The following is a 24,619-nucleotide window of genomic DNA, read 5'->3' as shown; positions in this document are numbered from 1 at the left end:
TTCAACCCTACAGCTCTTAGCAGTCACACCACAGTTTGGCGACTCACTTTGACCCCATATTCTTCGTTTATGTTGTGCAAAATCTGTACAGTACTTTTATGGACATCAGATACTGACGTTTTCTTAATAATGTGATCAACTCTGGAAGTTTTCCGTGGTCGTCCACTTCTGGGTTTGTCAGCTGTTCCATAACCTTCTTTTTCTTTATTTAATATACGTGCAAATTGCCTCTTCAGTCGTGCAATATGATTTAGGATAATAGCCAAATCAGAATTTAAATTTGCAGACACGGTATTTCGGGCTGTTGGCCCTCATCAGTGCAAAGTATGAAAACTGATTTGGCTAGGTGAGAGGGTCTGGACTGAGGTATAAGGGGTAATGTTTCTCCTTGTGGAGAGTGACATACCAGCTCTGGCATGCCAAGGTAAGGAGGCTTATTCGCCGTACAATGCTCTTCTGGGAAATTTTAATATGCAAATTGCCTCTCCAGAGAAAAAGAGGACTTAAACTCTATAGCGCCACCTATTGGAAACAGCAATCCTACAAGGCACAATCGACCCTTTAATGAGTCGTGCAATATGACTTAGGATAATAGCCAAATCAGAATCTCAATTTGCAGTGTAAATCTGATGTCCATAAAAGTGCTGTACAGATTTTGCACAACATGATGAGATTGCAGTGCAAATATACATGACACTTGCCTCTGAGAACTATCTGACTACCCATATCAAAATATGCAAAACATTTGGCTAAGCAAATGTTGAAAACTAACACATAATTAAAGACAATATCAAACACAATTTTCGTCCTTATAGCTGACAACCATTTGCTTCCGGTTTACTAAAATCACCAGGAAAATGGCATCACAATAACCAGACAGTAGTAATCATACTTTTAAAAAAAATGCAAAACTTTTGGTCACCACTGTAAGTGGCTAAACAGATGGAGGATGCTCCCTTTGTCACTAAATGCCCGCATGTTAATGTAGCACCCTGAGGATTCGGCTGCTACAGGGGTATTGCACCTCAACCCAGAGGTGTGATATTCCACTCCCGGGTAAGGATGGAGTGTGGAACTGAGCTCGGTAGGCTGCATGCACTACATACATCCCATTTCCGAGGAACAGGCCGACGGTACTCCCACTTAGAAATGTGCAGGTACGACCGAGTCTGTTCCTGGCTGGAGTGGGAGGGGGGGTGGTACATCCCAAGTAGTGTAGGGGCAGATAGGGGGAGCAGCCTGGGTAAAGATAGGAGCTCATTGGGTGCTGGTCACCTGAGCTCACACATAGAGGGTGTATATAAGGTGGGCACCATCAAAGAACAGGGTCAGTCAGTCTGTCAGCCTTTGCAGAGGAGTCACAGGAAGAGGAGCAGAGCAGATCCAGAGAGAGAGAGGAGAAAGAAGGAAAGACCCAGAGGGGGAAGCAGAAAAGAGGACTCTAAGACCCCAAATTCAAGCTTCGGGTGAAGAGTCGGCATCAGGGTACCGGAACCCAAGCTGGTGGGGGCAAAAACACACCCCAGCCAGAGACCGGAGGCCGTGGGCAGCGTCTGCCACGGCCACCCACCACATCCACCACGAAGGCATACCACGTGGAGGGTCAGGGAACCCAAGGCCAGGGGTCACCCAACAGAAGGCCCGAGGGAGCTGGACCTGGGTGGATCAATAGTGGGGACGGCCAGAGAAAGGACAGAAGGAGAGCTCAGGGTCGCGCTCCGGACTCGCTTGGGGGTTGGCTGGATCCAGGACCTGGTGGATGCAGCACGGCTCGGGAGGTCACTTGAAGCTGGAGTGACCGGAACATCAGCAGTGAGTAAATACCCTAAAACTGCACAACCCGACTCTGTCTTCCTTTAACATCTATGCTGCACCACCACAACCCCCATCCTCTGCACCTGACCCCCTGAGGCTATACCCCACCCGTTGGGGGTTATACCATCAAACGCTGCACCTACACCATCAGCCTCAGCGGACCCTGCTGCAGCGGCGGCCATAGTGACCGCAACACAACGGGTGGCGTAGTCGACAATAAAGAACTTATAACATCTGTAGGACTGCCACATACAACTGAGTTTGACACCCTGGGCACGGACCGGGTCACAGCCACTCGGAAGACTACAACCCCCATCTGATCCGGCTCCGGATATTCCCACTAACGAATATGGCCCAGGGGGCGCGTCATTAACACACATTATGACCTGCACAATAAGATACAGAAGTATTGCAGTATATTATAGAGGTACTCATCTGATTGCATTATCAAATTACTTTAAAGGGGTTGTCCGGTTTAGAATGATAAGTCTGCAGTCACTCTGTGTGACTGCAGACTTTTGAATCCCCCCAGTTCAGGCACTGTGTGCTGCGAGTATGTGTCAGTTTCTAAGCTGGGACTTGACTGGGACTTTCATCTCTCACCTCCATCATTCCACTCTTTTGCTTGTCAATTAATACCGTGGCATGTAAAAGTTTGGGCACCCCTGGTCAAAATTACTGTTATTCTGTGCCCTTTTTTCTCCACACATGATCATTGTGGCTATAGAGATCTATTTTAACCTCAAGGACTTGTTTCCAAAATGCATCAGGCTTGTTTAGATGTTCTTTTGCATACTTCTGACTCTGAATTTTATGGTGAGCATGCAGGAGAGGTTTTCTTCAGATAACTCTTCCATGAAGGCTATATTTATGCTGGTGTGTCTGAACAGTAGAATAATGTACCACAACTCCAGAGTGTGAGAAATCTTTCTGAAGGTCTTTTGGAGGCAAGCGGGGGTTCTTATTTGCCTCTCTAGCAATCCTACGAGCAGCTCTCACTGAAATTTTGCTTGGTCTTCCAGACTTTATCTTGACCTCCACTCTTCCTGTTAACTGCCATTTCTTAATTATTTTTCGAACTGAGAAAAGGGCAACTTGTAAACGCTTTGCTATCTTTTTAGAGCCTTCTCCTGCTTTGGCCTCCACCATTTTCATTTTCAGAGTACTAGGCAGCTGCTTAGAAGAACCCATGGCTGCTGTTTTTTGGTACAAGGTTAAAGAAGGCTGAGTTTTTATAAAGCTGGGAAATTTGCAACACCTGGCCTTTCCTAAAAATGATAGTGAACAAGTCATAACCCTAACAGGATAATTAATCTACATATACAGTGCTGGCCAAAAGTATTGGCACCCCTGCAATTCTGGCAGATAATACTCAGTTTCTTCCTGAAAATGATTGCAATCACAAATTCTTTGGTATTATTCTCTTCATTTAATTTGCTTGCAAGGAAAAAACACAAAAGAGAATGAAGCAAAAATCAAATCATTGATCATTTCACACAAGACTCCAAAAAAGGGCCGGACAAAAGTATTGGCACCCTCAGCCTAATTCTTGGTTGCACAACCTTTAGCCAAAATAACTGCGAACAACCGCTTCCGGTTACCATCAGTGAGTTTCTTACAATGCTCTGCTGGAATTGTAGACCATTCTTCTTTGGCAAACTGCTCCAGGTCCCTGATATTTGAAGGGTGCCTTCTCCAAACTGTCATTTTGAGATCTCTCCACAGGTGTTCTATGGGATTTAGGTCTGGACTCATTGGTGGCCACCTTAAAAGTCTCCAGTGCTTTCTCTAAAACCATTTTATAGTGCTTTTGGAAGTGTGTTTTGGGTCATTGTCCTGCTGGAAGACCCATAACCTCTGAGGGAGACCCAGCTTTCTCACACTGGGCCCTACATTATGCTGCAAAATTTGTTGGTAGTCTTCAGACTTCATAATGCCATGCACACGGTCAAGCAGTCCAGTGCCAGAGGCAGCAAAGCAACCCCAAAACATCAGGGAACCTCCGCCATGTTTGACTGTAGGAACCGTGTTCTTTTCTTTGAATGCCTCTTTTTTTTCCTGTACACTCTATGTTGATACTTTTTCCCAAACAGCTCTACTTTTGTCTCATCAGACCAGAGAACATTCTTCCAAAACGTTTTAGGCTTTCTCAGGCAAGTTTTGGCAAACTCCAGCCTGGCTTTTTTATGTCTCGGGGTAAGAAGTGGGGTCTTCCTGGGTATCCTACCATACAGTCCCTTTTCATTCAGACATCGACGGATAGTACGGGTTGACACTGTTGTACTCTCGGATTGCAGGGCAGCTTGAACTTGTTTGGATGTTAGTCGAGGTTCTTTATCCACCATCCGCACAATCTTGCGTTGAAATCTCTCGTTAATTTTTCTTTTCCGTCCACATCTAGAGAGGTTAGCCACAGTGCCATGGGCTTTAAACTTCTTGATGACACTGCGCACGGAAGACACAGGAACATTCAGGTCTTTGGAGATGGACTTGTAGCCTTGAGATTGCTCATGCTTCCTCACAATTTGGTTTCTCAAGTCCTCAGACAGTTCTTTGGTCTTCTTTCTTTTCTCCATGCTCAATGTGGTACACACAAGGACACAGGACAGAGGCTGAGTCAACTTTAATCCATGTTAACTGGCTGCCAAGTGTGATTTAGTTATTGCCAACACCTGTTAGGTGCCACAGGTAAGTTACAGGTGCTGTTAATTACACGAATTAGAGAAGCATCACATGATTTTTCAAAGGGTGCCAATACTTTTGTCCACCCCCCTTTTTAGGTTTGGTGTGGAATTATATCCAATTTGGCTTTAGGACAATTCTTTTTGTGTTTTTTTCATTGAAGACAAATTAAATGAAGAGAATAATACCAAAGAATTTGTGATTACAATCATTTTCAGGAAGAAACTGAGTATTATCTGACAGAATTGTAGGGGTGCCAATACTTTTGGCCAGCACTGTATATTTTTTGCCTAAAATACAAAGGAACGTGTCACCTTTAACTTTAGGCCTTTTAGACATAATTTTATCCTCAACTTGATCAACTGTTCACAATAACAACAGTAATTTTGACTAGGGGTGCCCCAACGTTTACATGCCACTGTAGGTGTTTCTTCAGAGTTTTCTCTGTGGGTGTGTGCATTCACTGTTCCCTCCCAGATGCTGCCAATCACAGTGATGCAGATAAATAGTAGTCTAGCAGTCTCAGACGTTGTCAACCTATGATTGGCAGCATCTAGGAAGGAAGAGTGAAAGGGCACACCCACAGAGAAGTTTCTGAAGAAATGTCCAGTTGGACTGCCAGCAGAGATTTCACATACTGCACTCCAAAAATACAAATGTGAATATCTCTGTAATGGAGTGATGCAGCACAGAATGACGGGGGCCCCGATACCACTTGCATAGGGTACACTTAGTCGCACAGACCCCATTTAAATTTCCCCCTCCTTCTATTTCTTCCTACTGCTCTGCTCTTTTCTTTCTATTGACTGTATACTTACAAGGGTAAAGGTCAAATTCTTGGGTCAGCTCTATCTTCACTATCAGGTTCAAACTGGTTCCAGCCATTTGCAAATTTTAGAGTGTCGCCATTGAGCATGGTCCCTAAAAAAGAGGAAGGTTCTTGCAGACTAATTCACCACCACTCTTACCCTTAAGATTCAACAGTGAGGTGGATAAATCTGGAACCTCTGTAAAAAATGCATCATTCAATCAAACTATAGATCTGTTAAAAGCATATGGAAAACAGCCAGTGCTAGCCAAAAGCTGATATTAAGTCCGCCTTCAGCCTGCTACCAGTTAATCCAAAGGGCTTCAATCCTTAGGCTATGTGCTCACGATGCAGATTTGAAGCATAAATTTCCTGAGCATTTCTGCATCTCCTTGGCAGAAAAAATGCATGTGGATTTTACATTCATTTTTTCAGCGTTTTTTCAGTGTTTTTACATGCGTTTATGCATGCATTTTTTTCAAATGGTTTTCCAAGTGATTTTGAGCATTACTTGGAAAAGGGCTTGACAAGTTGGTCACACAATATAAATCCATGCAACTGGCATGGATTTACATTGTGTAACCAATTCATGAGGAGAGTTCTGCTTCAAATACTGCATCTAAAGTTAAAAAAAAATAATCAAAAAGTAAAAAGAAAAAAAAAAACTTACACTCACCTCTCCGGCGGCCCCCGGTCTCCTCCCAGTGGCGATCCTCTCTCCTCGGCGTGTACTGGCAGGACCTGCGGTGACGTCATTTAATCAGCTGATGGTCATGCGACCGCTGACCATCAGCGGTCAGGTGATGGTCGCGTGACCATCAGCTGATTAAATGACGTCACCGCAGGTCCTGCTAGTACACCGCAGGACCCTGAGGAGAGAGGATCACTACCAGGGGCCGCCGTAGAGGTGAGTATGAATCATTTTTTCTATTTTTTACTTTATAATTCTTTTTAACGATGATACTTGGGTCAGATGAGAGGAGTAGCAGTCTCCTCCCGACACCGGTACCATCAGCGCATTGAACTGCATAACATCCGCATGTATACATCTATACATGCGGATGTTATGCCGTTCAATGCAAGTCAAGTCAATGCAAGTTAATGCAAAAGATTTTGCGGGGAAATCGGTTGTGCTGCGGATTTTTCCGCAATGATAATCCGCAGCGGAAATTTCCGCAGCATGTGCACAGCACATGCGGATTATCATTGGGAAACATGGCAGACATCAGCGTCAGCCTTTAGGTTTAAATTATACGGGAGATTCTACTTTGACAAGTGCCTTCTGATGGGTTTTTCCTTATTCTGCTTGTATTTTGAAATCTTCTCTTCCTTTTTCTATCGGTGTGCGCAAAGGGATATGCAGTCAATGGTGGAATGTTGCACTACTTAGACGACTTTCTGTTCATAAGTAGGACCAACACAGGAGCATGTACAAACAAACTGGTTTGGTGTACCATTGGTGGAGAAAAAAACAGTGCACCCAGGTTTTTGTATGGAGATTTTAGGTTTTGTTATAGACTTGGTCAAGATGGAATGTAGGCTAAAGGTTGAGACGTTGGTGAAGATCAGAGGGTGGTTAGTGTCTATGTTAGCAAAAAAGAAAACCATTCTGAAGGAGTTACAATCACTTCAAGGTGTTTTAAATTTCTTATTACACATTATATCTAAGGGGAGAGATTTTCGAGAAGATTGTATGATGCTACTGTGGGTTTGAAGTCTCCTAGAGCGCATATTAGATTAACCAGGAAAATGAAAGATGATTTATCCATCTGGTTACAATTTTTTAAAATTTTTAATGGTCGTAGCTTCTGGCAACAGGATTTTATAACTTCAGTAGCTCTGCAGTTGTTCACAGATGCATCAGGTACCATAGGGTATGGTATTTATTGGAATGGTAGATGTTCAACCGAATTATGGCCTAAGTCATGGTTGGAGAGTAAGGTATGTGGAAATATATTAGTTTTAGAGCCATTCCCAGTAGTGGTGGCCATATTAACATGGGGTTTGGAGTTAAGGAACAGGCAAATTATTATACATTCAGATAATAAAGGTGTAGCATTTTCTATTATCTGAATTGCATTACTGCTCTTATTATCTAGAGCAGTAATGCAATTCAAATTTCATACATTTCACATTTACATGCTATAGCACTACAGAGTGAAGCTTCATTTGTTTGTTATGTATAGAGATGGCTACTCTTAGTTTGCACCTGTACACACCCATTTTCTGTTTAGAAGTGACGGTCAGTCCTTTGTTATTTGTATATTGGCTCTTTGACTGAGCACCGGTTGCACCAATGATATGTCCGCCCCTGCCTAGCGGACCGCTGCACCTGAACTTGACCTTGACACTGCACTTCTCTAACCACACACTATTAGGAAGGGCCCCACCTTTTTATCAACACTAGTTCCCACCCACTGGGCTAGTTCTATTATTAACTATTTCTTATGTTATATTCTAAACCTACTGTTCTTATCCTGTGTCCTATACTGTTTCTAAACCACTTACTATATAAACCATACCTATGCTATCCTAAGCTGATCTTATGCTTTTCCTGCACTATACACTACTCACATTATACATTAACACTTTACATGACTCATATGACATACATTACCATAATACATTACACAAGACACACATCACTATTACACGTAAAACCGCATGACACTATACATATAGCGTGATTGTTGTCTTCATGGTAAGACCGTCCACATTCCTAAACATTAATGCAAAGTAAGTTATCGTATTCCTTAATTTAAACAATTTTAGCAGGAATTTACTTTTACCTCAAAATGTAGACAAATGCTTTATGCAATTTATTTCCAGTGAAACAGCTAGTGAAGAGCAAAGTGAAAGTATCCTGGAGCCCAGATGATAGGCATCCAGCAACGTGGCATGTGTTGGCAGAGGTTTCCTCTGATGTGTTTGAAACAAATTTATGCAGAACAGCTTTGCTTTTGGCATTCTTTGCGGCACTGAGGGTAAGCAATCTGGTGTCAGCCAGTAAACAGGTAATTCTGGTTTGTTGCAGAATGATGTTCAGCTTATTAAATCATCAGTGTATATTCATGTGAGAAAATCCAAGACAAATCAATTAGGAAAAGGTTGTTGCATTAGGTTGAATAGTATGGCTGGCTTCCAAATATGTCCGGTGGCAAATACTAAAAGCTAGTTGTCACGAAGACTGCCATTTACAGGTTCCTTTTGGAACACAAAAATCTGTTGCCATTAACTAAATTCCAGTTTAATTCAGCATTAAAGAACTGCTTGTCTAAGTTGGATATGGGTAATGTTAAAATATCATCCCGTTCCTTCAGGATAGGCACCGCCACAGATGCAGCTAGTTTGGGATTAAAAAATAGCTCTAATAAGGGAACAGACCATTGGAGTCAGAAAGATTAAAACTATATGCAAGACCTGAGTTGTTGATAGTAGATTAAAGGGTATATCCGGGACTTTGTGAAAAACTGAAAATGTGCCTAATCACTAACAGGCAGGTTGTTGCTACTTACCTGCCTGTTGTACCCAGCGCCATTCATCTTTTCTGCTCCGCTCTGTTTATGAGGTGGAACTTGGATGTCTTTCTGATTGACAGCCAGATTCCCGCTGCCTAACAGGGGGGAGCCGACTGTCAATCAGAATGACGTCAGGAGCCATGTCCCGTCGACAGACAGGGAGGAGAAGAAGCAGCCACTCTGTCAACGTGACGTCAACAGAGGCAGCTGAATGCATGGCAAGAGCGGTCTGTGACTGCTCTTTGCCGGTGATGAACAACGCTGGGCACAACAGGCTGTTAGGTAGCATGCTAAGGCAAATTTTTAGTTTTTCACAAAGTCCCGGATATACCCTTTAAATATTAATTTCTCAGATCTGCTAGTCACTTAGCTTGTAGACCACGCCTTTATTTACTGAGTGCAGAAGAGAGCATCAAGGAAATGTTACTCTGAGAACTTGTCATTTGAGCCAACATACCTGAAAAGTATTTTGTGCGGTAAAAGGGGTTTAAGGGAAAATTGTTGGCGACAAATTAAAAAAGTTGCTGTCAATATGGCCAACTTCGCACTTGGTAATTTTGCATGTGGGGGGGAACAAATTAGGGAAAGTTAAAACTTTTAATCTTTTATGGGAAATGTGTAAAGATTTTTTAAATGTTCATTCCCAAACTATTAAGAATTGTGGTTCTGTGCTCCCACCTGGGAATGGAGCAGGACCAGTGCTGTGCTGCTCCGGTCGCAAGCGCTGCCATTGTCCTGACCCTGGAGATGGAGCTACTACACGTGCAGTGAAACTATCCCAATCTTGTGGAGCATCACATTCTGGTGTTGTGGCAAGTGGGAGGATGAGAGACGCCATGTCTGTCACTGATTTCTCTGCCCTGGAAGATTAGACGCTGTCTTCCCCAGTTGCCAGACAATGCAGGACTCTGGAGTGTCTGGCATTAAGCAGTGGTGGGAATATGTTCAGTCTGCTGCTGAAACTAGCAGGGAGTAGCTGTCTGGCTATCATTGGAAGGTAATCAACATGCGATCATTAGGCGGGCCATTTAACCCTGCTCTCTGCTCAGTTCTTTGCTGTTTATTGAAGTTCCTATTTGCTTGATGGTGAGTGGTGCTAGTATTAGTTTTGCTATCTTTTCAGGGGTTTTCTCATTTTCTCTTCTGGTATAACTCAATGGGGTTCTTGTAGAGGCACTCAACTCGCTCTTGACTAGGCACCAACCGCGTCACCAGACACCAGCTGTCCGGCGACAGTGGGCCTGTTAGGTCTCTGACAAAGTCCCCCTTCCATTTACTGGGAGCTGGGAGAAGAGTATTCCTGGCCTTCAAGGGCTCCCTTAGCTGGGCAGTTTGTGCCAAGTGTGTCTGTGGCTGTGCCTTTGCTGGTTTGGTGCCAGTCTTGCTTGATTCCTCTGCGAAGCACATAACACAAACACCAATTTTGTCTTCTTAGAGATTGTTCCAAGACTGGTTTGGTAATCAACTGAGCTGTCTTTTATGGATAGGATTAGAAGAAATGTTAATAGGATTTAGAGGGTTTCACGCCCGGTCTCTATAGGGCTGACGGACTTCACTTATCTAACATAGGGCTGGACATTTTTAATTTGGGTTTGCAGAATGTGATTGAGAAATGGTTGTGCTGGGGTGTTTTGGGGGGGCCATGACTCTGGGTGGATTTGGTGAAATGGTCTGTTTATTTAATAATATGTATGATCGGTAAAAATTTTATTTATATTTAATGAATAACTATTTATGTAACTCTTAATAAACATCATGGCCTGTTTTCAATCACTCCATCACTTAGTTTGTGTGTATTATATTTCATTTATGGGTATTTTTTACTAAATATTGGGTCTTGTGCTAACATGGAAAGGAGCGGCAGAGTCAGGGGAGCTCATGACCTTAACGTGATAGTTCATTTGGATGATAGATTGTATATAAAACAACTCTGCTGGGTGTATGGATGTGTGTAGGGAATGTAATACTGATCACATATAAGGGATAATTGATTTCCATGTCTTAGTTTGGTTCTTGTATTAAGTAAGCTTCACCTTAAATGACATCTATGCATTCCATTATGGCATTCCTTGAGATAAGTGTCATCCACACTTTAAATATATCATGTAGTCATTTTTAATATGTATTGTCTTCCAGCAAAAACTTGTGACTAATCATAAGGCCTGAGCTCATCCTACCGAGCGCTCAGCAATGAGCATGTTTCTTGCATGACCTTACTGAGGTCAGTCAATATAATTGTATGTAATTGTATCTATCCTGTTTACTGGACTTCATCTTCAATGGAATCAGACATAAATGTTTTCATTGAAACCACTGGTGTTAAGTTGGTGTAATTCCATAATTTTCACCAGTGCCTTTCGAACAAATGACTTAACCTTTGGCTGGGTTGCTGTGGTAACTAATGGATGTGATTACGCTGCCATGTAGAGTTACTTGCCTTTAAGTAACTGTGACTACCAGAGCTTTAAAATTGGGATCTTGTATGACATATTCAGATTCTGACCAAGGGATGTAAATGCCTCCGATTTCAGATTTAGACTCCACGTTGTGTATTTTGGGGGTGGTCATTAAGCTTCTTCTGAAAATATAACATTTCCTGTCAGGGAGTCATGTTAGGGCTGACAAGTAGACCAGTTTTAATCTGTAAATTGCACTAGGCAGGCCTGCTGGGACTCCCAATAATGTGTTTTGATGAGATCTTCCTGCTGAATTCACCCTGAAACCTTAGGATAGAACGAGCAATTATCAATTAGCTCATCAAAGCTGGCTCTCTGCCTAGTGAACATTCAACAACCATGTTCCGCTAAAAGTCAGAATCACACTATTCTCCTTCGTCTAGACCACCAAGATCCTACTCTGAGTTTGCATAAGAATTTATTATTAACTTCACTGTAAATATTTTTTTTCATTCAATGCTTTACATTTTAAAACTGAACTATTTTTCATTTGCGCTTTCTATTTTTATTGATTTGCTGAACATACTTCCATAGAAAATTACATTTGGTAATATTCTCAGGGGGCATGTATAGTCCATAGACTATAAAAATCTAGTCTATCCCCACTTGTCCTTGCACCCACGTTATAAAATGCAGTGTAAGCAGCTAGCACTAGATCGTGCAGCTGTAAGGGTGGGTAGCCGTCTATCAGACACAGACAGACTCCCCACAGAAAAGATTAGCATAGCTTATTACTGTGTTTAAAGAAGTTGTGCACTACTGTAGATTACCGCCCCAATGTATCCCTCCGGGGCCCCTAAGACTTTTTGTAGATACCTTCCGTTGCAGATAATGCCTGTGAGCGGCGCTATCAGTGGCCGCTCACAGGCATCATGTGACCTCGCTGACAAGTGAGGCGTGACTCAGCGTTGGGGTCCCCGTGGTGGCTGCTGCGTTGTGGGTGGGGTTACCCCCACGTCACACCCAGAATCCTTCCCAATGAATGGGGAGAGGGGGGGTAACCCCTCCCACAGCCTGGCATCGCTTCCACCGTGGAACTGTAATAGTGGGGAAGGACGTAGCCTTCCCTAGGCACTGAAGTAGTTAAGGAAAGTGTTCCCTTAATTAATCCTCTCTGAACTGTGGTAGGCCAAGCTAAGGCGTTAGCTCTGGCATAGTTCCTTGTGGGCTGCAGTACCTGTAATCAGCCACAAGATGCCACTGTCCTGGGTGCAGATGTCAGGTTGAGTCTGCTAGCAGTGTTATAGACAGTGATGGGTTAAAGTTCTGTGATGACAGCTCACAGAGGGTGGGCACATTAGCAAAAAGCCTCTGTTTTAGTGTCCAGAGGGCAGTTAAGAGATAGGACAGAGAACCATACAGGCAGCCTGAATATATATTGGCTGCTAGGGTAGATGGGAGCTCCATACCCTCAGACAGTGGGATCACCAGTGTGAAAGTCTCCCTACGCAAGAGCAAGAGTCCTGTTAGCCGGCCGGAGAAACTCATCAAAGATAGTGAGGACCCGGGGCACTTCTAGTCTGCAGGAAGCAGAGAAAGATAAATACAGGTATATGAAAAAGTTTGGGCACCCCTATTAATCTTAAGCTTAATGTTTTATAAAAATTGGTGTTTTTGCAACAGCTATTTCAGTTTGATATATGTAATAACTGTTGGACACAGTAATGTTTCTGCCTTGAAATGAGGTTTATTGTACTAACAGAAAATGTGCAATCTGCATTCAAACAAAATTTGACAGGTGCATAAGTATGGGCACCCTTATCATTTTCTTGTTTTAAATACTCCTACCTACTTTTTACTGACTTACTAAAGCACTTTTTTGGGTTTTGTAACCTCATTGAGCTTTGAACTTCATAGCCAGGTGTATGCAATCATGAGAAAAACTATTTAAAGTGGCCACTTGCAAGTTGTTCTCCTGTTTGAATCTCCTCTAAAGAGTGGCATCATGGGCTCCTCAAAACAACTGTCAAATGATCTGAAAACAAAGATTATTCAACATAGTTGTTCAGGGGAAGGATACAAAAAGCTGTCTCAGAGATTTAACCTGTCAGTTTCCACTGTGAGGAACATAGTAAGGAAATGGAAGAACACAGGGACAGTTCTTGTTAAGGCCAGAAGTGGCAGGCCAAGAAAAACATCAGAAAGGCAGAGAAGAAGAATGGTGAGATCAGTCAAGGACAATCCTCAGACCACCTCCAGAGAGCTGCAGCATCAACTTGCTGCAGATGGTGTCACTGTGCATCAGTCAACTATACAACGCACTTTGCACAAGGAGAAGCTGTATGGGAGAGTGATGCGAAATAAGCCGTTTCTGCAAGCAAGCCACAAACAGAGTCGGCTGAGGTATGCAAAAGCACATTTGGGGAAGCCAATTTCTTTTTGGAAGAAGGTCCTGTGGACTGATGAAACCAAGATTGAGTTGTTTGGTCATACAAAAAGTCGTTATGCACGGCGGCAAAAAAACACAGCATTCCAAGAAAAACACTTGCTACCCACAGTAAAATTTGGTGGAGGTTCCATCATGCTTTGGGGCTGTGTGGCCAATGCCGGCACCGGGAATCTTGTTAAAGTTGAGGGACGCATGGATTCCACTCAGTATCAGCAGATTCTTGACAATAATGTTCAAGAATCAGTGATAAAGTTGAAGCTACGCAGGGGATGGATCTTTCAGCAAGACAATGATCCAAAACACCGCTCCAAATCTACTCAGGCATTCATGCAGAGGAACAATTACAATGTTCTGGAATGGCCATCCCAGTCCCCAGACCTGAATATCATTGAACATCTGTGGGATCATTTGAAGAGGGCTGTCCATGCTCGGCGACCATCAAACTTAACTGAACTGGAATTGTTTTGTAAAGAGCAATGGTCAAAAATACCTTCATCCAGGATCCAGGAACTCATTAAAAGCTACAGGAATCGACTAGAGGCTGTTATTTTTGCAAAAGGGGGATCTACTAAATATTAATGTCACTTTTCTGGTGAGGTGCCCATACTTATGCACCTGTCAAATTTTGTTTGAATGCAGATTGCACATTTTCTGTTAGTACAATAAACCTCATTTCAAGGCAGAAACATTACTGTGTCCAACAGTTATTACATATATCAAACTGAAATAGCTGTTGTAAAACACCAATTTTTATAAAACATTAAGCTTAAGATTAATAGGGGTGCCCAAACTTTTTCATATAACTGTAGGACTCCAGGCTAAGACGTGGGGGAGAGATATCGGATCCAGATCACTGTTGGTATTTCAGAAGAGTCTCTTGGGCCAGAGATTAGAGTCACAGAGATGCTTCACTTAAAGAGGGAACCAGGGCTGAAGGAGTTACCAGCGCCTGTGAGAGAGATGATAACCTGTCGGACTTTATCCATTATATCTGCCTGTAAATATTGTACATATTCCTCTTCCCCAAGTAAAGTTCAAGTTCTGGTTAAGAACCTCGTGTCCTCTGAATTTATTGCTGCCCTGGTCCCAGAAGAGAAATGCTTGGAGACAGCCGCGATCGGATGGTTTGAAGTAAGTCGAGAGCACCACATACACAGCCACACATCAGAGGGAGGACACGAATTGTCTGTAGGGTGCCAGAGCGAGAGGGGGCTACAGCTCGCTCACGACTACCTCGCTGGGGCACCTTACAGAACCAGGAAGAAAAAGACCCCCGGCTGCTGCCAGCACTTGTCGTGACGTCAACGGATGTCAGAGCCAGCTGCAGCCGGGGTCACATGATGCATACGAGCGGCCAGCGATAGTAGTGGACAACCCCTTTAACCTCTCGATGGCTGTACTGAACCAGCGCTTGTATATACAGATTAGGAAGCACTGACATTGGTTCATCCTCTGGACCCAGTGATCGGGAAACCAGCTTCAAACGTATCCGATGATGGGGTCATTGCATTGACTTTAATGAAGCAGATGCAGTCACTTTGTGCTCTGTCTGACCTCACTTTTTGCCATGTCCATCTTTTTGAGTCAGGCAACAAAACACAGTTGACCATGTTTTTTGCCTGCCTCAAAAAGCAATTGTTGAATCTTAGTAATTTGTACATTTTTTAAACGTTTCAGATAACTACAGCAACAGTAAAATAATTCAACTAATATCTAACCCAGCACTATAATTGAAAAGAATAAAAATCTTCATAGTCACATGTAACTTGTGTGCTGGAGTTCAGGAGCAAAGGGAACTGATTGCATTGTAATTACAGCTACCAGGGAAGGATATTAGACATTTTTCATACAGCAGTCATAAATCTGGTTCCATTTCATTATGTACTGCTACTTCCTCCAGCTAATTCGTGAAGTGGAATACTTTATGACAAAGATTAATTAAAAAGCAAAATCTTTGTGTGTGTTGTTCCTGTTCTGCAAATCACTGGATCTTCTGCTGAAAATGTACAGTATATCCTCTCTCAACATTACTGTATTATGCAATAATGTGGCCCTTTTATTTTCAAGATTCAGAAAAAGTCGCAAATATTGTCCTGTTACATAATTTCCAACATTCAGTTTTTCTACTTAGATAGTGTAAATGTTTGCAGAAAATGCTTTTTTATTGATGTGTTCTAGACTACAATAATTCTGATAAAACGGAGAAGAATAGGCTGTATGGGAGCTCTGTTATGTCTTTGGTGCTTTGGGTTGAATATCCAATTTGGTCACATATAGCATAAAGTAAAGTTCTCCTTAAATTGAACCTCAATCCTGACACTGAAATGTAACTATACATGTGTCGTGTATTGTCACCCTAAATTGGGCCTTCCGTTTGCATCCTACTACATCCTCATATAAGACTGGTATTCTAGTTCTCCTGCTCCCAAGATAGCCCTCGCAGTGATAAGTCTGAACTATACCTCTACAGACACGAAGGCAGGGTAAGCATAGTTCAGACTTTACATCGTGCTCCCAGTGCCACTGCGGCAGCCATCCTGGATTCAAAAGTACCTGAGCACCAGGCTCAGTGGTGGAGGCGGCAGTAAGCAAACAGAAGGCACTTGGTAGTGTGACTATACACGACTAATGTCTAATCACTTTTCAGTGCGGGGTGGAAGGTTGTTTTAAGGTGGTCATAAACATTGAACTATTGTCATCTGAATCCACCAAATTTGGTGTGATGATCTCCATTCATTCTGCAAAATGCTCAGTCCTTTGGTTTCAAAGGAGATCTCCCACTGTCTTTAGGTCCAGTATTGAAGAACCAATGAATTTTAAGGCAATATTTTAAAATAATTATAAAAGTTATAATAAAACCAATAAAATTCATTCCAATTTTTTCGTTTTCTAAGTTTATCCTTAGATTACAAGTTGTATAATTTCAACAGTGATCAGTCTTATAACAAAACCTGCTTTCATAATTGTTTATGCAAGGTGCTGTACTTTGATTTAAAGGGAACCTGACAGCTGATATATTGTGCCCATGGATCAGGCACAATATACCAGGCACTGACTGTATGATCTCAGCCTGATATGTTTGACTCTGAAATGTTGCAACATCTCAGAGAAAAACATACTTTAAAAGCCACTGGGGACCGAGTCTCACAAGAGACTGGTCGGACAGGCGGGTCTCTGGTGGTTTCTCCCCACCCTCTCACCTGAAGTGACAGGTGTCTACCCATACACACACACAAGGAAAGACCTGTCACTCCAGGGCAGCAGGAGGGGAGATGCCACCAGGGACCTGCCACTATGACTAGTCAACAGTGCGGCTCAGTCCCAGGCGGCTTTTAAAGTATGTTCTTCTCTGAAATGCTGCAGCGTTTTAGAGTCAAACATACCTGGGTGAGATTGCACAGTAAGACTAGAATCCAGAAAATATTAGACCCCCATCACTTAACTCTCCATACTGTCATCTGGAAGGGGCCACAGCACTGAGCAGTCATGACTGTGCTCACTGTCTGGGTTGTAATCACACTCACTGCTACTTGACTGATGTCCAGCTCAGTTTGTGAATGTGAGTGGGACGTCAATCAAATAATTGTGGGTGTAATTACATCCCAGCACTGAGCACAGTCAGGACTGCTCAGTGCTATGGCCCTCCCAGATGACTTGTAAAGTGTCAGGCATAACGGACAGTTAAAATAAAGGATTTGGATATATACCTGCTTACATGTGACCAAGTGGAAGTCTGAAATGACAGTAGAAAATGTCAAGATGTAAGTTATCCTTGTCTGGACTTTACATTTCAAAGTGCACTTCATTTGCAAAATTAAAATTTACTTGAAATTATATATGTTATTTCTTGCCAGCTTCTCCTTGACTTTAATGGTGTTTGTCAACTATGGAGGGGGCGGTTATTGGTTCTTCCAGCATGCTCCTTGGAACGGTAAGCAAAAAGTCCCATAAAAAAATAATTAAAGCTGCCCCCACATCTTAAAAAAAAGCCTTTGAAGCAAATCAGCAATCTCCTTATTGATCCATAAGAGAAACAGAATGAATGTGGCCCACCGTCTGCTTACTAGGTAGGGGTATTTAACAATGAACTCTGCCTTAACTTCATAAAAGCTGCTTCAACAAATCAGCAGGACTGTATCGATCTTAAAATAAGCTGCAGATTGCTAAATGTATTTTCTTGCTACACCAAGGGACATTATTTTCTTGATCAAGAATGAATTTGTTTAACTCTTTACAATGCATGACACGATGACTATGACAGACAGCAATGGCTTTGAAACTGTGTTCTTTATATTGTTGGTTATATCGCTTTAGCCATATAGTTGGAGTAACTCAAAGATTTACTAAACATGCCTTTTATTCACAGAATGAATTCTCAATGCAAAAAAAAGTCATAAACGGCTCACTGCACCAGCAATTGTTTTTAAAGATGCTGTCCACTAGTTTTATATCGTGGATTAGGTCATCAATTTATGGTAGGATTGGTGAACAACCCCTTTAATATACAGGTGCTTCTCACAAATTTGGAATATCATCAAAAATTCAATTTATTTCAGTTCTTCAATACAAAAAGTGAAACTCACACAGAGTGATCTATTTCAAGTGTTTATTTCTATTAATGTTGCTGATTATGGATTGCAGCCAATGAAAACACAGAAGTCATTATCTCTTTAAATTAGAATAATTAACAAAAAACACCTGCAAAGGCTTCCTACGTGTTTAAAAAGGTCCCTTAGTCTGTTTCAGTAGGCTCCACAATCATGGGGAAGACTGCTGACATGACAGATGTCCAGAAGGCAGTCGTTGACACACTCCACAAGAAGGGTAAGCCACAAAAGGTCATTGCTAAAGAAGCTGGCTGTTCACAGAGTGCTGTATCCAAGCATATTAATGGAAAGTTGAGTGGAAGGAAGAAGTGTAGTAGAAAAAGGTGCACAAGCAACCGGGATAACCGCAGCCTTGAAAGGATTGTTATGAAAAGATCATTCAAATATTTGGGGGAGATTCACAAGAAGTGGGCTGCTGCTGGAGTCATTGCTTCAAGAGCCATCACACACAGACGTATCCAGGACATGGGCTACAAGTGTCGCATTGCTTGTGTCAAGCCACTCATGACTAATAGACAACGCCAGAAACGTCTTACCTTGGCCAAGGAGAAAAAGACCTGGACTGTTGCTCCCATGGAAATGTCATTCTCCAGCAGGACTTGGCACCTGTCCACACTGCCAAAAGTACCAATACCTGATTTAAAAACAACAGTATCACTGTGCTTGATTGGCCAGCAAACTCGCCTGACCTTAACCCCATAGAGAATCTAGGGGGTATTGTCAAGAGGAAGATGAGACACCAGACCCAACAATGCAGACGAGCTGAAGGCTGCCATCAAAGCAACCTGGGCTTCCATAACACCTCAGCAGTGCCACAGGCTGATCGCCTCCATGCCACACCGCATTGATGCAGTAATTGATGCAAAAGGAGCCCCGACCAAGTATTGGGTGCATTTACTGAACATACATTTCAGAAGGCCAACATTTCGGATTTTAAAAACATTTTTCAAGCTGTTGTTATAAAGTATTCTAATTTACTGAGATAATGACCTTTGTGTTTTCACTGGCTGTAAGCTATAATCATCAACATTAACAGAAATAAACACTTGAAATATATCACTCTGTTTGTAATGACTCTATATTATATATGAGTTTCATTTTTTGTATTGAAGAACTGAAATAAATAAAATTTTTAAGGATATTCTAATTTTGTTAGAAGCACCTGTAAGTGAAAGGGCTTTTCCAGGGACTTTAGTACTGATGAATTATTCTTTACGATATGTCAACACTATCAAAACAGTTATGTGTCACTGCCTGCTTTCTCACTCATCAGCTGATTGAAGGAGTTGCAGCATACCCTAAGGCCCAGTTCACATCATGATTTTTGCCACATCAGTGACTTCTCTCTGAAGCCCTGAAAAATGGAATTCATGCAGATGTACTGACTAAACCATTAACTTTTATGAAGGAGAAGGAGTCATTTTGCGCTCAGTCTGACATTCTTTTAAGCAGTGTCCACCTTTTTGAGGCGGGCACAAAAACACAGACGACCATGCTTTTGTGCTAGAATCAAAAAGATGAGCACTGCTTAAAGGAAGTCACATAAAGCACAAAGTGACTGTCTATTTCATTACATTCAATGGCCGTCAGCAGAAACACCTCAATCCCGTTTTTCAGGGCTTCAGACGGAAGCCTTGACGGAGCCACTGGCACGTGGTAAAGATGTGACGTGAACATAGCCAACTGACTCAGTTCCTTACACTACCATCCATGGCCACTACACAGTGCACAGAGCTGTGCCACTTTTAGTGTACTGCAGCACCTCCAATTTGATGATAAAGGGTGTTCATCTAATAAAGATTTACTAAATACTGTATGTAAAGTCATCTAGGATTTTAGATATTATCATTATTATTTTGTTTGGGTGTAAATGCTTCCTAGACAAAATGTTAGGAAACAACAAAATGGCCTAAAACCCACCATTGCGTCTCCAGCACAAGTTTAAAGGGATTGAAAAAGCATGGCGTGTAATCAATGGTTGGGTGCCGAGTATTAGTAGCCATCTTCTTCTGCCTGATGGTCAGCTCACCTTTCCAATTTTGTACAGCCACTTTAAATGACAAGTATTTGTAGAAATGTCTGTGGTTATTCCATGCACTTAAATAGGACTTGCATTAATCCTTGCACATGCTATAGGAGCAAGCCCACTTAGATGAATTGGAATTGAATATCTGCTGCATGTGAAGGTAACCTCACTTATTATTGTGGAGCCAGTTCAGGTTTGGATTAAAATCAATAAATGCTATTCCTGAACCACACACCGTGAGCAAGGCTTTAGGAAGGTGTCCGTCAATAGTTGACAGATACTAGCGCAAGATAAGCAAATAACAGGGATGAGTAAATCGCTTTCATGCAAATTGAATTTGTGTTGAATTTTTAAGAATTTTCTGCACCTGGCGAATTAATTTGTGATTCAATTCATATGAGTCGCCTAAAATGGCCACCGACATTTTACACTTTGCAGAAGTTTGTAACAGCCAAAAATGGCTCACATGACCAGGGGCAGAGCTGGGCTGCCGTTCCCATAATGCCTTGCAGCTATCTCAATTACATCACATAGTATAGCACAACCAATCAGAAGGGACTATCATAGCCTGGATGAAAGCAGTAGCAGGGAATGCAGTAGCCATTTTTTGCTGAATCTAGATTGTGAAGGGATGTCACAGCTTAGCAATAGAAGTAAGGAGAGAAAGGCACAAAACACTGAATAAACATTTCATATATTGTGTGACAGCACAATGCATTTACTCATAGCCCTGCTGAGGTTACTTTGACATTACTAAGGCTGTGTATATGTTAAAGAGCTTGAAGGAGGTTCACTACAGTCCTACGAGATATCGGAGTGTTGCACATGCCTCTTTAGAGCAATTGGAGTACCTCGGATTTTTCATTTTTTTTAATTCATCGAAGCTTGCAAATTTTAATTTAAACAGATTTGCTTATCTCTAAGTTTATTACCAAGTTTATAACAATGTTGCTCAGTTTTCTTAGCAGGTTATTTATAAGCTTGATAAAGCAGAGGCATGTGGTTTTGGTCCCTTTATAGTACATGTAGTAGTTTTTGTGGAAATTAAGAAATCATATTTTGTACTTTATGTACCATAAAATTGCACTTATTTATTTCAGGACTAACAGTGGCAGATTTAGTTATGCCATGGTAAGTACATCACTTATTTAATAGTAGCTCCGATGTCATACAAACATCATTGACTGCTCCCCCAAAATCACATTAGTACCAACAATCATCGGGGTGTAACAAAGGTTACTATCTAGTAATATCTTAGTTAGACTGTAGAGACCCCCCCTCATACAACATACACAATAAACAGCTGTCGGCGGGCTGCTATCTCTCTTATCTCCCAGAGAACAGAAGTGTATTGGCATTCCGAAATCGGACATAACACATTAATCTCACCCCCAATGTCGTCTGTAGGGTGAGAATGCCCCCATACACATTAGCCTGTCGGCTGATCCTTCTGGTATCAGCAGTCTTAAAAGATGCCTGTGCAATTTATACGAAGGTAGTAGTGTAATGCTGTATAGCCATAAAAAAATGTATAGTGACAAAATAGAATGCTTTAAAATAAAAAAACATTGTTCTACATTTTCTGAAGAAAAATACTGAATACATATTATTAACGAGTATAAAGCGTATGGACATTTGGCATCTTCATACAATCAAGTTCTAACAGTCAAGGCGAATGTTATAAACATGAACATTATAAAAACTATTTAAATGGACGAACCACTATTTAATATATAGCCAAAAATGATTCCTAAAAAATCTATAACTCATCCCATAAAAATATGTCAAAAGGTTTAATTCCTTGCATATTGTTGCGCGGCTTGAGCATTTCAGGTGCACCCGCCTTTGTTTTACATTTTGGCTGGCACATTATGCTGTTCATCGGGGACAAAGTACCTAATACACATGTTCACCTGTGATTGGAACACTGACCCCATGAGGATATGTCACATGTTTATCTAATTACTGGCATGCTGTTAGTTATTGGTAAGGAAAACTATTGATTGGATATTGGTCAGCCAGCCAATATTAATTATATGTATTAGTATCATGTAAGGACAGATTTGACACATACAGTATATATCACCCTTGGGAATGCTACATACAGGGACAGCATTACACCAGGAGATTTTTGCTCCCCACATTCCATTGCTGCTGTTACAGGGAGTTTGTCACCCATAAAATGAAATTGAACTATTTAGACATTCATAAAGTGGACTGAGCCCCTATAAAACCATACTGGTACTGTAGATTTTAGTAAATGTGCACTCTTGCCCCCTGTAGTGTCAGTGTATAAAGAGCTGGGGATTTCGATAAGGCACTGTCAATCACCATAAGGCAAAGAATGATAACTGAAGTGGTGGAGCTGTGCACAGAGCTCTTGGCCATGCCAAGGGTTCACTAAAGCCCTCTCATTTACATATCTGTTAAATTTGTTTTTACATAAAACTAAATTGCTAAAATTTACAGTACCGGTATGATTTTTATAAGGACTAAGTCTCCCTCATTAATGTCTAAATAATTAAATTTCAGTTTTGGGGGTGATTGATTTGCTTTAAAGAGTTATTCTCATCTTCATAAATGGGTATAGTCAGGTAGTACTTGTAAAAGCAATTATGCAATTTACTGCTTATTAAAATATTCTGCCAATCTTGAGATAATAACTAAAGATGAGAGGACAGATCCTTGGAAGATTGAGTTTACGTTAAATTTCTTAAAGTTTGTGGTTTCATGCAAATTCAAACATTTTGAGATTCTATTTCCGGTCCCCAAAATAGAAGAAAACTTGCCTGGCACCATTTCCCACACATAATGTCTTCTTGCGTTTCCACGCAGGCGTCCCCATAATGCCCTGCAGTTATGACATCTTATGGATTATCACACCTTGTACAGTGGTGGCCAGTACCTGGGTCATCACAGATCAGTGGTTCTTAGTGGAGCACAGTTTGTATGGCAAAGATGTTTTCCATCTCCAGAGTCCCTGGGTGAGTCTCTCTATCCTGTAGAATGTAAGCTCTTATGGTCAGCAGGATTATTATTATTTATTATTATAGCGCCATTTATTCCATGGCGCTTTACATGTGAAAAAGGGGTATAATACAAGAACAATTACAATAATCTTGAACACAATGTGACAGCGACTGGTACAGGAGGAGCGAGGACCCTGCCCGCGAGGGCTCACAATCTACAAGGGATGGGTGAGGATACAGTAGGTGAGGGTGGAGCTGGTCGTGCAGCGGTATGGTGGAGCGGTGGTTACTGCAGGTTGTAGGCTTGTCGGAAGAGGTGGGTCTTCAGGTTCCTTTTGAAGGTTTCCACGGTAGGCGAGAGTCTGATATGCTGGGGTAGAGAGTTCCAGAGTAGGGGGGAAGCACGGGAGATATCTTGTATGCGATTGTGGGAGGAGGAGATAAGAGGGGAGTAGAGAAGGAGATCTTGAGAGGATCGGAGGTTGCGTGCGGGTATGTAACGGGAGACTAGGTCAGAGATATATGGAGGAGACAGGTTGTGAATGGCTTTGTATGTCATGGTTAGGATTTTGAACTGGAGTCTCTGAGCAATGGGGAGCCAGTGAAGAGATTGACAGAGAGGAGAGGCCGGGGAATAGCGGGGGGGACAGGTTGATTAGTCGAGCAGCAGAGTTTAGGATAGATTGGAGGGGTGCGAGAGTGTTAGAGGGGAGGCTACAGAGCAGGAGGTTGCAGTAGTCAAGACGGGAGATGATGAGGGCGTGCACTAGTGTTTTTGCAGATTCATGGTTGAGGAATGTGCGGATCCGGGAGATATTTTTGAGTTGGAGTCAGCAGGAAGTGGAAAGGGCTTGGATATGTGGTTTGAAGGAGAGTTCAGAGTCCAGGGTTACCCCAAGGCAGTGAGCTTGAGGGACTGGGGAGAGTGGGCAGCCATTGACATTGATAGATAGGTCAGTTGGGGGGGTTGGCGGAAAGATGATGAATTCTGTTTTGTCCATGTTAAGTTTTAGAAATCTGGCAGAGAAGAAGGATGAAATAGCAGACAGACATTGTGGGATTTTGGTTAGTAAGGAGGTGATATCGGGTCCAGAGAGGTAGATCTGTGTGTCATCAGCATTTAGGTGATAATGAAAGCCGTGAGACTCTATGAGCTGTCCCAGGCCGAAGGTGTAGATGGAGAAGAGCAGCGGTCCTAGAACTGAACCTTGGGGGACACCGACAGATAGGGGGCGAGATGAGGAGGTGGTGTGTGAGTGGGAGACACTGAATGTCCGGTCTGTTAGGTATGAGGGGATCCAGGAGAGGGTCAAGTCTGTGAAGCCGATAGATGAGAGAGTCTGTAGTAA

The 24,619-nt window shown here is 42.1% G+C and overlaps 1 protein-coding gene across 1 annotated transcript in view; it reads left to right on the top strand.

Annotated features, from left to right (window-relative positions):
• Positions 1-24,619, top strand: part of LOC141273723 (heparan-alpha-glucosaminide N-acetyltransferase-like) — a 1,179,775-nt gene that overhangs the window by 504,872 nt on the left and 650,284 nt on the right. Inside the window, exons 8-9 of the mRNA XM_073686004.1 lie at positions 17,523-17,599; positions 21,402-21,432. Coding sequence (XP_073542105.1) covers positions 17,523-17,599; positions 21,402-21,432 — 108 coding nt within the window. The remainder of the gene's footprint in view (positions 1-17,522; positions 17,600-21,401; positions 21,433-24,619) is intronic.

The sequence above is a fragment of the Phyllobates terribilis genome, unplaced genomic scaffold (genome assembly GCF_046119375.1).
Source record: "Phyllobates terribilis strain yellow unplaced genomic scaffold, ASM4611937v1 Scaffold_5__5_contigs__length_657084704, whole genome shotgun sequence".
NCBI lineage: Eukaryota > Metazoa > Chordata > Amphibia > Anura > Dendrobatidae > Phyllobates > Phyllobates terribilis.
This window is presented reverse-complemented; position numbering and strand designations above follow the sequence as displayed.